This window comes from Bos taurus, chromosome 29 (assembly GCF_002263795.3).
Source record: "Bos taurus isolate L1 Dominette 01449 registration number 42190680 breed Hereford chromosome 29, ARS-UCD2.0, whole genome shotgun sequence".
In the NCBI taxonomy this organism is placed as follows: Eukaryota; Metazoa; Chordata; class Mammalia; order Artiodactyla; family Bovidae; genus Bos; species Bos taurus.
In genome coordinates, this window is record NC_037356.1 from 10,835,371 (window position 1) to 10,852,985 (window position 17,615).

The 17,615-nt window shown below is 39.3% G+C and overlaps 1 protein-coding gene and 1 long non-coding RNA gene across 8 annotated transcripts in view; one reads left to right on the plus strand and one right to left on the minus strand.

Moving 5' to 3' along the window:
• Positions 1–17,615, plus strand: part of DLG2 (discs large MAGUK scaffold protein 2) — a 2,323,126-nt gene that overhangs the window by 902,685 nt on the left and 1,402,826 nt on the right. The window contains exon 1 of one of the 7 annotated variants that reach the window (XM_024987491.2): positions 6,348–6,753. The exons of the other annotated variants lie outside the window; for them this stretch is intronic. Coding sequence (XP_024843259.1) covers positions 6,652–6,753 — 102 coding nt within the window. The 5' untranslated portion in view covers positions 6,348–6,651. Of the gene's footprint in view, positions 1–6,347; positions 6,754–17,615 lie in introns of those variants that run through there. 7 annotated transcript variants of the gene reach the window in all.
• On the minus strand, positions 2,381–6,231 carry LOC101907145 (uncharacterized). Its single transcript, XR_001495400.3, has 2 exons — positions 5,158–6,231; positions 2,381–2,673 (listed from the first exon to the last, which is right to left on the minus strand). It is a non-coding gene; the product is annotated as an uncharacterized lncRNA (long non-coding RNA).

Here is a 17,615-nt window from a genome sequence, read left to right on the forward strand (position 1 = left end):
CGACATAGTAAGTATCAAAGCTAAGATTGGAACCCAAGACCCAAACCTTATTCTTTCAACACTGAAACCAGATTTGGTAAACAAAAAGACCTAGGCAGAATTCTTTTTCATTTGACTTTTCCTATTTAGGACACTTTCACAGGTGGTGCAGAGGGTGATATTTTGGAGTTGCTTTTCTCAAAATGGCACTGTGAGTGAAAGTGGAATATCATGAGACATCTTAGAGCCAAAATTGTGCCTTATCTTATTGAAGCTAAGGACAGCTATTATTTCAAAATTCATGCTGCTAAAACAAAATGGTAAAATGGATTCTGAATTAATGGAATGACATTTTCTCAATAAGGGTTGTATTCCTTTCATTGAGGAAGTTGGGGGCCAAGGACTGAATTAAAAGACAAACAGTGATCTACATTAGTTCACCAAGAGCCTACGTGGTAGCTGTGGAAAGGCTGGCTTAACCCATAGATTTAATTGTTCTTTATTAATTCATTTATTGACTCGATCATTCCAGACTATAAATAAGAACATTATTCCAAGTAAAGGTCAACCAAGCATGGCATGTATGCCTCAAATAATGGCCAGCTGGTCAGTAAGCATGACTGGCCCAAAGGAGTCTGTACTTGGCGGCAGGTGAATAGAAGGAGAAGACTCGGAATTACAGAGAAGACCAAGGAGCAGCCATCATGGGGAAGGCGTGATGGATTTCAGAGTCAGGTTTTATGGGTCCTGACTCTAACACAAACCCTCACTGCAGCTGTGTGTTCCTCAATAAGAGGAATGTGGAAAACCTGAGAAAGGGCCTGAGCGTCTTTGGGAGAATAAAATTGTGAAGAAAAGTTAAAGAGTTCTGTATAAAGATTATACGTATTGGGTACATCTAATGGGTTTATTCTTTCCAGTTAACTTTTATTGGGGGAAAAAAAAACAAAACAGGAAATCAACATAAATTGTCTCCAGTTTACTGAGCATTTATCACAAACCAGATAAGAGGAGTGGACATTTTGAAACACATTATCTCATTTAAGCCTTATAGCAATACCAGTTAAAGAATAAGAAATGATAGTTCAGAGAAGTTAACTAGATGGGCCAAATAATCTTATGGACTTCAAGTACATTTTAGTACTTAATTGTATATATATTTTCTTACTGTCAGAGATACTGTTTTTATTTTATGACAATATCTTCACTTAGTTTACAAACTCATTTTTGGCAGAAAGACATGTTCATATGCCTCTTCACCTTAATTTCAAGAAGCTCATTAATAAAAACTGTAGTTTGTGTTATGAAATTATTGATAAATTAATTAGTTGAAGACATGTGTACTAAAGATTAAGTGAAAATAAGTGGACAGTCATTTGTAGGGATGGGGAGTATAGGGAAAATACTTAAAGGTTGAAATCACATTGTGAATAGTACCAAACCAAGCATACCTGATTCACTCCAAAGTTCTTATATGTTTTCTGTATCTACTGTGATTTTTTTATAGGAGTCACTCTCTTAAAGAGTTATTAAATAACAGACCCTAATATGAAAAATAGGTGAAAAATAAAGATGTGTTGGCTGTCACAGGCAGAATGCCCTACTTATTAAGAACTTGGCTTATCATGTCAGATTTCTTGGGTTCAAATCCCCATTCTATCACCCAGCTAAGCTGTTATTTAGTAAATTATTGTTCCCAAATGTTCTCCTTCCTCACTGTGAAAGGATTATCCTTCCCCACCTGACTGGCGTTGGGTTTGGCCACATGACATGCCTTGGCTAATAAAATGCAAACAGGAATATGTGTTTCTAGCTGAATAGAAATGTTAAGAGCCACTGCATTCTGAGTCACTGGTCATTTTTTTACTTCTGCCGTGAAAACATCATGCCCCTGATAGAGGCTGCTCTTCTGTTCATGGAATAATATGAGCTAGAGTCAGGGTCACACTATGAAGGATGTCTCACATAAGGAAGAAATAAACATTTGCTATTGAAAGCCATCACGGCTTTTTTGTTAGTTGATTCATTTAGTTGACTTGTCTATCAATTGTGTTAGCTTGGGCAAATTATTTAATTTCCATGTGATTCAGTTTCCTGTTTGTGTGTGTGTGTAAGTTTGAGAGGTTGTGCAGATTAAATAAGTTAATGTAGATAAAGTACTGAAACCAGTGCTGTGCTGATAGATGCTTCTCTGAAGAAAAAAAAAGTCTTGGTATAGAGTGTTTTCCAATTTATGTGGAAATACTTCCTCCATGGCTGATTTCAAACTACCAGCATGATATCATGAAAGGTTGGAATTAGGTACAGTTGGCTCTCAAGGGTAGAATCTGGGTTCAGCCCGCTGCCAAACTGATAACATTACATATAGCAAACACTATAGTAGAGCATATCAAATAGTAAGCACTATCAAAAAGTTTATTTTCTGAGACAGGTGACTGAAAGAAATGGCTTCTCAAATTTCCTTTACATCTCAGATCCTTTATTTGTAAGAACCACTCAGAGAACTTCAGCACTGAAAGCAAACTTAGAGATACTCTAGCGTACCCATTTCATCTCAACAGACAAGGGAACTGTGGCTCAGAGAGGGAGTAACTTGCTCGAAGTCACGCAGTCAATAGGAAGAAACATCATGGCTCCTGGTGTCCATTACACGCTTTTCCCTTCCACCATGAACCACCTCTTCTTAAAAAATTGCTGTGGATGGGATCAATAAAGGAAGAAAAAAAGCTACGTCAATAGCTAATACCTCTTGCCTTGTCCTGATTTGGGATTGGGAATAATAATGATAGCAGTAAATAAAATAATCAAATTAAACCCTGATCATATTTTTTTGATAATCCTGATTATCATTATGATCATTTATGATTGTGAGTCTATTTTCAGAAAAGTTGTAAGAAGGAAAAATGTTTAAGAGTGTGTAGTTGTCACGTATTATTTTTCAAAGGTGATGATTATTAGGAAGAACTGTAAATGTTACCAATCACTGAGGTAATTAAGGGTGGTTATTTTGACTATTAAAATCAGTGCATCATCTCCTGGCATTCCCTAGTAATATCTTCTCCTAAAATTACTGCAGTACACCTCCATGCAGTATACTCCCTAATTAGCTTTTCAGACCAATAATGCAGTGTGTTCATATCTTAAGGTAACAGTGATTCATTTGGTTAACCATAGTGGTTACTGCCTGTAACTAAGGAATGCATTGTCATGGAAACAACATTTTCTCTCCTCCCCCACTTTCACTTCACTCCAGAGCTATTATCAAGAGACAAGAATTAAGGAAAAGCATTTTGCCAGATGTATATGAACAGATAACAGATATACATAGACACACGTGTGTGTGTGTGTGGAGAGAGAGGTATAATCAATGAAGTTCCATTGATTAAACAACAGAAGATCGAGGAATGAAATATACACTCTCCTTTATATTTTGTCATTTGTCTTTGTTAACCTAAACCAGCACAAGCTGGAAAATGGGAAATGACTTGAGCCTAGCAGCCTGTAATGCTGCCCTAGAATAGGAGGTCAGCCTTAGCCTGGGTAATTCATTAGGGAAAGACTGTGTTAGTTATTATTGGAACATCACAATATAGAGCATACAATACTTTTAGGGTGTTTGAAATCTAAATTATAGGCTAATGAATAAGGGAAATATTGTACAACTTTTTTAGAATCCATTCTCCTTTGGAAAAAACAGCCATAATTATAGACGCTCTGTAGGTGGAAGTGCTCACACAATCACACATTTGATGCTAACAGGGAAAAAATGCTAAGGGATACACTTAGTCTGTGAATGTGACTTTAAGATTACACAGCAGGCACCAGACCAGAGTTCTGCCCCTACCATGTGACCTGGTATGTTTGAGCACATATATGTATCACCGCCTGAGTCCTGGCAGGCCCTAGGTATGCACTGGATTGAATTAACCCCAATTCCTACTAGAGAAATCAACTAGGTAAGGACGCCTACATTTAGTATCATAACCACAAAACTTTAGACACAGCTGCCCTCTTCAGTTAGAACCAGACTTGCCTCAACTTCGACTGTCTTTCCCTGCTGATCTTTGCTCATGCTTTGCTCCGTATTGATTTCCTTTCAAGAGGTCTTCATTTTGGAGGCAGGACACATATTCCTCTCATCAGGGGGCTGATTAAAAATGTAGATTTCTTGATATCCTCTTGGCTTATGGAATGAGAATGTAGGGGTGAGCCTGAGAATGCATTTTTTTTCTTTTATCATTCTTTTCTGTTTGTTTGGTTCTCTTTTTAAAAGCACTCCACAGAATTTGGATGTGATCTGGTTTGGTTTCCATTAACTTGGGACAGGAGGGAGGCTGGGCTATTTTGGATGTTGCCAGGTGAGGGAAATTTTATAGGATACTGCATTTGACTTGACAGCTTGCAAGTTATTTTGTTCTTTTATTCTTCCTGGAACTTTGTAAGTTGAAGCCCGTAGTGGTATTTGGACTTCTATTAATTTAGAGCACAAGTGGTCTGGTGTTTTGGGAAAACTACATCAGGACAGCATGGTTCCAGCAGAGCTTGCTATAGATACTGAGGACTAAGTTGCTTTGTTTCAAGTGAGATCTGAGTTCATGGACCACTTAGAGACTTTTGAAATGACTACATTTATGTGAATGGGACAAGCCTGACCTCCAGTAAATCTGGAAAATTTAGAACATGCTTCTGGAGACATGTGTGATGTACCCTGTGATAATGCTTTTTTATATTCCATCAATTTTATTTGAATCTTACCTTCATGGCTTATTGATTGTGTGACTTGGGGAAGTGATATAGCCCTTAGATACTATTTTTTCTCTACAAAACATGTGTCCAGTAACATCTACCTCTCAGGCTAAGACAAGAGCTAAGCTATGTAAGTTGAATATTCATTGGAAGGACAGATGCTGAAGCTGAAGGTCCAGTACTTTGGCCACTTGATGAGAAGAGCTGACTCACTAGAAAAGACCCTGATGCTGGGAAAGATGAGAGCAAGAGGAGAAGGAGGCAACAGAGGATGAGATGGTTGGATGGCATCACTGACTCAATGGGCATGGTTTTGAGCACACTCCAGGAGATAGTGAAGGACAGGGAAGCCTGGTGTCCATGGAGTTGCAAAGAGTCAGACATGACTGAGCAACTGAATGACAACAAGCTATTTAAGTACAGAGCACCTACCATGGACTACCAAGGCTGACCACGGGAAGGTGTTGTTTATCGTCTCTAGTCTTCATGACAACTCTGCAAGGTAGGAGTTAATGAGCCCACGAAGCAAACTGAGGCACAAACACTGTAACTTACACAAAGCCATCCTCAGCACCAGAGCCAGAGTTTGATTCCACATCCTGATGACTTGCTCTCTTTCCGCCAGCCATCTGTGAGGCAGAGTGCCAAGCACTCAGGTGGCACCCAGAGAGGGCTAGTTCTACCCATTTCCTATTCTGCAACCTACTATCACATTTTCTTTCCTTTCTTTCTTTTTTTTTGTCTCTGACAAGCAATTTTGCAGCTGGGCCAGCCACATGCTGATTTTTTTTTTTTTTTTTTTTTGATCTTTTGCAATTTTGACAGCCTCACTTAAAAAAAGAAAAAGAAAAAATCAATACAGCATCCACCAATCTTGTCATTCATACTTCCGGAACAACAGTAACACTTCTGGAGCTTCCTAGAGCCCCTAAGACGTCAAGGTAGGGAGGGGGCGGACTCTTCCGTTTTGAATTTAAAAAAATGTTGTATCAGATAAAGCCCTGGCTGAGGCCAAATCTACCACTCAGGGCGTGAGTAGGCTCGCTGACACAGAAGTCAAGGAGGTGTAGGGCCCTCGGGAAGCCGTTTTCAGCCCACTTCTGGCCCAGGTGCCTGTACCGGCCTCAACTCAGGCAAGCTGAAGTCAGAGGGAGGGGAGGATGCTCTCTGCAGGGCTCCGCGTGGGCCTCTCCCCTCACCTGGACAGCTCGGAGGTCGCCTCTCCGAGGGCAGCAGAGGCAAAGAGAGCCCAGTGAGATCTCCGGGTCCCAGCAGCGCCCGGAGCACCCCCACTGGGACCCCGGGACTCCTCGGGGCGGGGGGGGCCCGGGGCGCGCGGGCTGGCTGGGCGAGGCTGGCGAGCCGCGCGCGCACCCCCTCCCACCCCACTCGTCCGGCCAGCGCTCCCCACGGTGACTCTGGATTGCAGCAAGCCATTGGCTTTTTACCAAACCGGGAGCTGCAGTATTTTTTTTTCCCCTTCAGGGAGAATAATTTCAGCCCCCTTCAGCTCGCATGACAATCTTGTGTGACTGGGGCGAGTAGGCGGGTACATTCTTTTACATGGTAATACTGCCCCACCTCCTTTGAACCCTCCTCTAAGCGCCCGGCTTCCTTTTTATTTTTATTTTTTGATTTTTTTTTTTTTAAATTTACCTCCCTCCCCCAAATTCACCAAAAGGAGGGGGGTGGAAAGCCCTTCTTGTTTCTGTCCCTCCCCCCACGCCTCGTTCCCCAGGGAAGGGAGACCCCGAGACGCTTGGTACTTGCCCGCGGCGTGGCTTCTACCCCGGCGCTGGGATGGCCGCGCGGGGCGCCGGGGCCAGCGATCGAAGTGGCCGCCGCCTCTAGGCTGTCGCTCCATGTGCCGGGTGAGCACCGTGGTCGGGTCCCCCAGCGAGCTGCCACTGCCGCAGCTCGAAAGGAATGTCCCTTGTTGTTCAGGACCCTGACTGTTTTACACCAATGATTTGCCACTGCAAAGTTGCTTGCACCAACAACACTTTGTCGTTGATGTTTGGATGCAAGGTAGGATGAGGTTCATGTCTTTTTTAATGCATGCTGCCTCCCTGGAGGGGAACAAACAATTCCTTTTATTATTTGTTTATGTGTCTGCCTGTTGGGAGAGTGACAGAGCTCAGGCTTGCTCGGCTCTCTCTGGGAGCCGGCTGGGTTTGGGGGCCCGGGGACCTCAGTGATGTCCCGGCATCTGTGGCTGGGTTTGATAACTCGGTCGTGACTCATGACGGGACCCTGATCGCTAATGCACAGAGGCTCCAAGAGCAGATAAATCCTCGGAAAGGGACGCATTAGGTGGCTCTCAGCTTGGGATCTCTTTCTATACTTAGCTGGCGACTGGGCTTGTGACAGCTGAGCTGCCAGCTCCTGAACTTGTCACTCCTCCTGAACTCACCCGGACCCGCAGGACCCGCCGTCAGGGTTTTTCTGGAGTGGTGGATGGACTTGAGATGACACGAAACGTATCAGTTTGCAATCTGGCACTTTGCAAACTGAGGAGCCTATTTTTATTTTAGAAAAACCTGGAGCCAGGCTCGTGTTGCCCCCAGTTGTGTATTTTTCTCTGAGCTTATACAATCCACTCGAAGTCAACACTCAGAAATGTTATCCAGAGGTGGCGCGATTATTCAGTGAGTTTCTTGTGAATAACTGTCCCACCCCAGATTTTTTGTAAAGGTGATTGGTGTTCCCAAGGAAATGAGGTTTGAAGGTTTCCGAAGCAGGTTACCATTCGTTGCTCAGCGTCTGAAACTTTTTTTGGTAGACTCTGGGAGCTGGCACTCCCTGAGAAAGACTTACAGAGCCAGGAATTTGAGCAGTCTCAGCCCCCTAATGGTCCGAGTTCCTGTCCTCTTATTCTTAGGGACATACCTTCACTTTTTTCTCATTGTGAAAAACTGTGGTGGTGAGGGATGGGGGTGTCTTGCCTGTTTGTGTAAAAACACTTTTGTGGCTACTATGGTGATTCTCTAAGGAGAGAGGGGAAGAGAGGGAGAAAGAACATCACATGAAATAGCTGAAAATTCACTTTTATAAGTGATTAAAAGCCACACGATCTCTTCTGTTCTGAAGGATAACATGACTGACTACACAGGATGCTGACAAGCACCTTAGGCAGTGGGGTTACTGGAACATACACAGTCAACTTCATGGATGATGCTCAGAGGAGGCGTAGGTTTAGTGGAAAAATTCGGAGTCAAAATCATAAGTCTTATACTGGCTGTGCCTAGAGAATCTCCTTTCTCTGACCCTGGGTTTTCTTCTATAAAATGAAAGATATGGATGAGATAATCCTCTACAGCCCTAACATTCTCCTATGATGTTTTTCATTTAATCATTTAATAATAAAGTTACTGTCAGAGATATATGTTTTATTTTTATTTTTTTTTTTACTTAATCTGATAGTCTATACCTTAGAGTTAGTTCCAGAAATATTGATCATACTAAACAGTAGCCTCATGCTCCTTTTAAAATCCCTGAAAAGGTCTGAGGGTTGTTGAAGGTTTGCATGTTCATCGCTGTCCGGAAGATGTATGTAATTGAACAGCACCAGTAACTAACTTTTTAGCTCCTTTCCTCACACAACTTGCAACGCTTCCCGCATGCATCTAGCTACTCACTCTTCTAATTATATTTCCAGTAGCCTCTTAGCGATGGCTACTGTTTAAAATCCACTCCAATAAATATATGAGAATTGCTTTGCAGTGCAAAATGATTAGTTACAAAGGTGAATTATTTGCCAGGGGCAATTAAATACAAGCTAATAATCAAATAAGATAAGCTATTGGTGTGCAGAATGTTGTTGAATATGCATTGAACCCAGGACATTCAAAAGAAGTCTCTTTTATGTTGTTAAGTTTTCCCTGATTTTCAGATCGTATTGCAGGGAACTGGTATAATTACAAACACTTTTTCTTTAATGCTGGGGAATTACATTAGTTTAACTTCCTTTAAGTTCTATTCCATTTGGTGTTTCAGTTTAACAAAGTCAAATTTCTGAGAAAACCGTGTCAGTAGAGTGAAATACCTAAATCATGTGGGTTGGCAGATAATGTTCTTTGGAAAAAAAAACCAAGCCTCTGAAAATAAATTAATACTTTTAGAGGGTCTATTCCATTTTATTTTGCTGAGTATGTTTGAATAAGATAATTCTTAAAAGCCTTGTATAATGGGATTGATGATTATATTATAACCTTACTTAACAGTTGGTTAATTATTTACTGGCTGATATAAGGTCCCCACCTTGGAATCTTAGATATGGAAATAATGGAGCTTTCTATTCTAGCCTTTCTCCAGTGAAGTTCTTCAACACTATTTGACACATAATAACAGAACAAAATGTGGGAAAGTGGCATATCCTATAGGCTGGATTTCAAAACTAGATGTATCATTTACTAAATACATGATTTTTCTAAATCTTAGTTTTTTTCACAGATAAAATGGCCACAGTAATAACTACCACATTGCATGTTTCTATCTCATTGAAAGAATGCAGTTTAAATGAGATACATCCAATGTTTAGTAAATATGCATTCATCAAATGATTGATACTTTTATATGGCCTTGGTTATTTTCATAACTTCACTGTAGGGAGTGGGTACATCAATTATAAGAAGATCCTCTTTACCTCTTTTACTCTTAGGGTATTTCTTTCGATAAATTGTTCATTTTGCTATGAGCTCGATTATTACTTCTCTGAAGTTATTTCCTCTTTGCTAAGTGTTTATATAAAATGTAAGAGCAGTTTATATATTGGTAAAGCATGCATAAAACAAAAAGTGTTTATAAAAATGAATGAAAAACTGATACCATTGTTCCATTCAACTAACAAGTATTTATCGATAAGATAAATACTTACCAAGCAACCAGTAAGATGGTTGTGACAATAAACAGCTTTGTCCCCATGATCTCAAAGTCAAACTCTACTAACTATATTCATTATTTAAGGAAACAAATAAAATGATGATTTTAGTTGAATCTTTATCAATGAAAGTGGGATTTAAATGGCTGTTGAAAAAAATTAAAAACTCATGGAGGTATGTCAGTATGGAGGCTCTGAAAGTGCATTCATTTCAATATTATCTAGGAAGTTTGAAAATAAGTTTATTAGGATGGATATTTATTTTGTTTCCTGGAAAACAGTTAGTATGGCAAAGTCTAAAACCTTGTTTGCGTATAAGCCAGACTGTTTCAAAAGTACTTAAACTATTCTTATTATCCCAAATGGAGTAATGGCTTGAAGGGTGCTGAGTTATTTGAGCTTTCAAGGCAAAACCCCCAAATAATATTATTTTGTCACTTAGCAATCTCCAGAGCCCTACCCTTGCTGCATCCTGGTCACCATTCAGTTTAGTTAACTGACTGTATTACTTATGAACATAAATGTGAAGTGTCTTTCTGGGCTAGGCTCTATCCCAGTCTCTGTGATAGACATTGGAGATACAAGTATAAGTATGATGCCATTCTTCTCTCCAGGAATTACACATCTATTGAGAGAAGGGATTCTACTTCCTTCCCTAAAATACAGAAACCACAGTCCCACCTGATCTTAAGGTCTCATAAGATAAATTAATGAACATGAGGTTGAGCGAACTCCAGGAGATGGTGAAGGTCACGGAAGCCTGGTGTGTTGTGGTCCATGGGATCACAAAGAGTCTGACACGACTGAGTGACTGAAAAACAACAACAAGATAAACACAGTTGTTCAAAAAAGTTTTCATATTGCATCAGTTCTCTTTTTGCTGCAGTCCATATGGTATAACCATATAATGCTGCCTATGAGAATGGACTTTGCATGGAAAAGAAGGGCTTCTGAAAGGCTTTTTTCTGCTCATAATAGTTTCTGTGTCATTATCTGAAAATGAGCGTTAGCTTTGTCTTTATGTAACTCTGTTTTCTCCCTCTGCAAAGATCAAAGTTCTGAATGTAATTTCACAGCAGACTATAGTTTTCCTCTCTTTCCTTGACTACATTGCAAGGATCCACAGCCCCACGTGCCCCTTTTCCTTCTTTTCCTTTTTCTCGCCATTTCCCAGGCAAGACATAAAAAGATAAGATGTCAGTTTTGCTGATATTTCCTAATATCTTCATACTCCCTAATATTTCTCTAGTATTTATTATTTCTTAATAAAAGTGCTTTGTAAAGTCTTATATTCTCTGCAATTATTCCTTGCTTTCTTTTAAACTCAAAGTAAGATTTTATTGATATATGCCTCATACCTTAAGGAACCTCTCTCTTCCCCATAAATAGTCATTTGTTAATATAACAACTCAATAGAATCAAACCATTAAGACCCCAAGGCACATTCAGTGCCTTTAATTTCCTGTTTGATAGATTATGATAGAGAGAAGTTCTTGGAAAAGTTATAGAGTCCTGCAACCTGCTTTTTTTTTTTTCTTCTAGTGTATGTGTAGACATTACAAAAAATGCTTGACCTCTCAAAGGAAAGGAATCATCTGGTAGAAATCAACCTCTTTCTTGTCTAAACGGTGACTCTCCCCAAAGAAAGAACAATGAGACTAAGAAAGAGAGATTTAAATGAAAGAAAATAGAGAAAAAGAGGAGTGAATCAAAAGAAGGAAGAAATTTTTACTAGAGAAGTAAAAGGAAAGAAAAAACATAATCCAGCATGATTAAACATCTACAAAGGTTAGATACTCTCCTAGATAGTAGGATACTATCCTTTCCAAGGGTCATTTTTTGCCCCCACCCCAATCTCCATAGTTACCAGACAGAGAAAGTAGGAGACAGAGAGGAAGGAAGAAAAGTACAAGATGATGAAAAGGGAGAAAGACATCAGAAAGAGGAGAAAGAGGAAAGGGAACTGGTCTGTGGCCTCTCAACGTCCAGAGGGTGATTTTACAAGCTCCCAAGGTTGTAGTCTGTCAGCACCTCTCTGGTGGACAGTTCCCACCAGCCTGTAGGCGTTTCCAAGCCTCTCCAAACCTCAGTTTCAAGTTTCTGTGGTGGTAAAGTGGTTTTATTTGCTCATTTGTTTATTTAAAACAGCAAATTTTGTTACAAAGAGGGGTGGTCCCAGAGGATGCATTAATCACTATATCACTGTGTATATTGGTCGTTTGTAGAACAGTTTTTATTTATATGAATATTACCAGTGTCTATGTTGGTATATTCTTTGTTTTTATTTTATAATTTGTGTTCATTAAAATCAATTTAAAAACCATAAAATCAGAAGGAAAACAAATTTTAGAAAGCCCTATTGTCTCAGACAACTGGAGATCAAACCTACTAATATTTTAATGTATATTTTTCTAGTTTCCTGGTACTATTTTGTTGGTGGTGGTCCACATATATCTTCATTTAAAAAATTTAGTTGTATCATAGTGTTTACTTCTGAATGTTTTAAATGAATATTAGAATTTGTGTATATATTTTAATGGGCCTCCCTTGTGGCTCAGCTGATAAAGAATCCGCCTGCAATGCGGGAGACCTGGGTTCTGTCCCTGGGTTGTGAAGATCCCTGGAGAAGGGAAAGGCTACCCACTCCAGTATTCTGGCCTAGAGAATTCCATGGACTGTATAGGCCATGGGGTCACAAAGAGTTGGATACAACTGAGTGATTTTATATATTTTAATAGCTATATAACAGATTAACATTCTTATTTTTGAATCTTCAGCCCAAAGATAATATTGTGCTGTAGGCTCAGTCACTCAGGTGTCCAACTTATTGCAACCCATTAACTATAGCCTATTAGGCTCCTCTGTCCATGGAATTTTCTAGGCATGAATACTGGAGTGCGTTGCCATTTCCTACTCCAGGGGATCTTCTTGACCCAGGGATCGAACCCGGGTCTCTTGCATCTCCTGCATTGGCAGGCAGATTCTTTAACCACTATGCCGCCTGGGAAGCCCAAAAGATAAAATTGCCCCCCGTCCCCACCAATTTTCTACTATCAAAAGCATATCTTGAGGAATAAATCTTTTTCTTATTTGAAATTATTTCCTTTGTATAGTCTAGAATAAGTAGAATTACTGAGATATATTTTAAATCTTTTATGACTCTTGGTGATTGATACTGCTACATTCATTTTAGTGATGGCAAGTTACATTATATGTTATAACATTCCCCAGCTTTAAATAGCTCTACCTTGTTGATTTATAAGAAGTAATCAATTTGTTTCCCTCTGAATAAAGTTGAAACTCTATCAGACTTTGAGTTAATGGGGTGTGAGTTCCCAAGACTATATTGGTGTATTCCAGTTTAAAAATTTCTGAAATGCCAAAAATCCAAGTGGTCAAAATGGGTACATCAAGTTAATAGCTATTTACACAGTTAAGGCATTCATCCCTGTCTCAGCAGATGTTTCAGATCCTGTTACATATGCTTTGCAAAGGTCAACTCATTTAATTCTCATTATAATCTTCAGAAATGGGTTATAAGAGTTGTCTCCATATTAGACATGGGGAAACTGAGGCATATAGAGTTTAAGTAACTTGCCTGAAGTCACATGGCTTTCAAATAACAGATCTAAAATTTGAGCCCAAATAGTTCATGTCTAGAGCATACACTCATTTCCAGAATTAACTATGGGGTTCTTTCAAATGGCAACTTCCTCTTTGGACCTATATGTTAGGAGTCAATTTGCAAAAATTTTAATTTATACCTTCTCTCCTGGGCATAACTCTGAGTTTGAATGCAAAGCACATCTGTAAGAAGATTCAGCCTTATAGTAAATGCTTTTTTTTTTTTTTTTTGAGAAGAGTGTGATCTAATATACCATATCCTATAGTTTTCATGTTCTCATTTCCCACATAAGGTTACTGACGCATTCAGGAGGTGACTTTCTAAAGATCACACACTGTGTCCCAGAGCCACAGCTAGAAACCGGGTCTCCTAATTTCTAACTCAGTGTTATGTTTATATGCCATGACCTCCAACTACAAACTAGAAGTTCTGAGAATGAAAGTGAGAGAAGAGAAATTGACAGGTTTTATCTGTAAAAAGCAGGAAAAAATAACAGCTTGTTTACAGGACTGCCTTAAGGTTTACGTGATATATCACACATGAAAACATTTAGCACAGTGCCTCAAATGTGATAAATATTCAGTGCATATTTTTGTCTCCTGTTTCATTAAGGCTACTTTGCAGACTGGTGAAAAATTTGGAGACTGTTAATAGTCAACTGAACAGTGTTCTTCAATCAAGCACTTTGAAATTCACTTAAGAGCACATGAGGAGTACTTTAAAACTACCAAACACATTGTTAAGTGTTTTAATGCCACAAAAGGCAGAATCAAGAAGTTTATATAATTCACACCAAGAAAAAAACCCCCACAAAAACCTAGATTAAATCTGACCCAGAAAGAGAAAATGAAAAATGAGCTAATGAATGAAAGAGGTCCTGCATGTCCCAAAGAAGCAGGTTGTATAGGCTTTGTGTCCTATTTGACAAAGTATACTTGCCAGTTCAAGGTCCTTTTCAAATTTTATTTTTTAGTAGTCATTTGGGGAAAGAAACTCTAAATAACAAAAGGCAAAGAGGATTAAAGTTATGCAGTCACTAAAATATGTTCACAAAAAGGAATGTTGAATATTAGAATTTAGAAGATCTTGCAAAATCTCAGACTTATTCTTTATATTTGTTATGAAGCCTTTTACCTTTTACTCACTTAGGGATATTCAAGTAAAGTTCCAAAGTCCATACGGTAAAACCATCTCCAGTCCCTTCTGGATTAAATTACCACTGGATTCCTTCAGCCTTCAGTACTTAATACTTGAATCTTAACTTTAACGTTCAGTTGCAAATTCAGTTTACCTATCCTATTTGTCTATCTGAACCATGAGCTCCTTGGGTAAGGGGCCATTTATTTATTTATTTATTTAGTATACTACCTAAAAGATCCAGTAAATAGACCTGTGCCTGTTCCATACAAAGCAGCCAATATGTATGTGTTGAATGATTGGGAGAATTCTGTGGGTCCCTGTAAAGATTTGCTGAATGAGTTTGTTGAAAAATAAGTGGTGTGTTTTTTGTTATTTCATTTCTCATTTTTCTTTAGCAGTTTGCCTCTGAGAACCTGTTGTGCTTTCAGACTTCCTAGAACTTTTGTTCCCTGAAACATAGACTAGGCATTACTCAACGTGTTACCCCGGTATGATGGTTAATTTTATGTATGAACTTGAGTGGGCCAGTATGAACTGCCCAGGTGTTTGGCCAGTTATTCTGGGTGTTTCTGTGAGGGTGTTTCTGGATGAGATTAACATTTGAATCTTTAGACTGAATGAAGCAGATTGGGCTTCTTAAAGTGGGTGAGTGGGTCTCATCCAGTCAGTTGAACATCTGAATAGAACAAAAGGGCTAAGCAAGAAGAAACTTCTTTTGCTTGACTGCTTTGACCTGGGATATCAGTCTGTTCTGACCTTGGGTCTCAAAATGAAATTTCAGTTCTTGAGTCTCAGGTCTGCTGGCTTCTAGGTTAGAACTTGCACCACTGACTCTCCTCACCATCGGTTCTCAGGGCTTCAGACTTGGACCAGCACTACATGTCGGCTCTCCTTGGTCTCCAGCTTGCCGACTGCACGTCTCGGGACCTCTCAGCCTCCATAATGAAGTTAGCTGATTCCCTATAGGCAACCTCTTTCTCTCTCTCTGAGAACTCTGACTGATATACCTGCTGTCTAGGGTGAGATGCCTAGATATGTCATCACTAGTAAGCCATTCTTGTTTAGTAAGTTATGGAGGAACTAATAGATTATAAATATAATATGCCAAGAGGATGTTGTTGCATTTAAGCCTTTTTTCTCAGAAGGTCATGGATTTATTTCAATATAAATCACAGATTTTAACTCTAGATGTAGTACAGTAGAAATCATTCAATGCTCCTTTTATAATTTTTCCATCTATATTTCTATCTTTATTTACCTATATGAATGTTCTTTTTAGCCTTATGGACACACTGTACATTGCAGTGATGATTAAATACTCAGTAATCATTTTTCCTATGAAAATTTAAATGAGTGGGTCAAATGAAGTAAGAACATTGCCCTAAATTATAGCTTCTAGAAACCTCATAAGTAGCATAATATTTTTAAGCATCATTTTTGTGTATGTGTGTGTAACTCCTAACATAAAATATGTTATTTTTGATGATATTCCTTATCTTTATTAAAATTTTATCCAAGTTTCTGAGGTGATTTAAAACATTTTATCTGATGAGCGAGCATGCTAAGAATAGTCACAATCTCTAATATGCTGTCCGATGTACTCTGAATGCCTTAATATCCACAGCATAGACCAAACCAACCAGGAGTTAATATCACTGCATTACATCTCAAATAATGATAGCAGTAAATGGAGGTTCATGATATCACTTCCATAAGCTTTCAAATAATATGGTTGGTAGCTACTAGCATGTATATTGGTTTACTGTCTAAGATTAGAAGACTTTGATTTTCCCCTTGGAATTGTGTCTCCAACTGTTCTCTTTATGTTTTGCAAAAATTTCCATTTTTGAGGACAGGTAGATACATTTGTCCAGAATCAGTAACTACTTCTCTCCTCCCTATTATATTTAGCATTCTGGTGGGTACCTCATGGTTACTCAAACACAGTAAGATATAGTTGCTGCCTTGAGATGCTTTCAGTTTAACTACTGAACCAGCACTAAGAAATATGCACACAAAAAACAAGGGAAAGCCACAGAAAAAGCCACTGGGAAGCCCAATAAACACAGAAGGTTGGGTTAAATGTTATTGAATGTTCATGCACAAGGTTCTGTTCTAAGGACCTCACATAAGTAAACTCACATGCTACTCAAAATAGCTCTATGAAGAAAACCATTAATCCATGTGTGATATCATCTCTTCATATGTACAACTAATATCAAGTGAGGATCCATAAAATCATTTATATTTTAAAAGTAGTTTTATACCTCAACAGGAAACCCTACTCCAGACAACAGGGTTGTCTGAGAGGACCAGCGAATCAATGATTACCTTTAGGATATTAGAAAAGACTTTGTTGGAGATAACAAATTAATCTGGTCTTTTCAAGACCTTGAACTAGGTCAGAAAGAAAAGAGTTTGGCTTTGAACTCACGTCTACTACTGATATCTGTGATCTAGCACTTCTTTGGGAGTGTTGAAAGAACATAACAGCAGAAGATAATGATGTGACATTGAAGGTGTACCTTCTCCCTGGGTGGAAGAAGGGAGAAAGGAAGAGGAGGAGGGGAAGCGCGTTAGACTAGATCCTATTCTCAGTTCAGCTCAGTCGCTCAATCGTGTCTGACTCTTTGCAACCCCACGGACTATAGCAAGCCAGGCTTCCTTGTCCATCACCAACTCCCGGAGCTTACTCAAACTCATGTCCATCGAGTCGGTGATGCCATCCAACCATCTCATCCTGTGTCATCCCCTTCCCCTCCCACCTTCAGTCTTTCCCAGCATCAGGGCCTTTTCCAATGAGTCAGTTCTTCAAATCAGGTGGCCAAAGTTTTGGAGTTGCAGCTTTAGCATCAGTCCTTCCAATGAATATTCAGGGCTGATTTTCTTTAGGATGGACTGGTTGGATCTCCTTGCAGACAAAGGGACTCTCAAGAGTCTTCTCCAACACCACAGTTCAAAAGCATCAACTCTTCTGCACTCAGCTTTCTTTATGGTCCAACTCTCACATCTATACATGATTACCATACATAATTTCATCTGTACATGAAAACCATACTTTGACTAGACGGACTTTTGTGGGCAAAGTAATGCCTATCCTGTCATCTGGGTAAAGCAGAGAGATAAGCTAAATCTGGGTGAGTTAAACCTGAGTGTGCCCTTGGGGAGGCAAACAGAAATAGGAAACACATCCTGAGTGTAGAGATTGGTATTTGAAGGTGTCCTGTGATTGGACCGTTAGCTTTG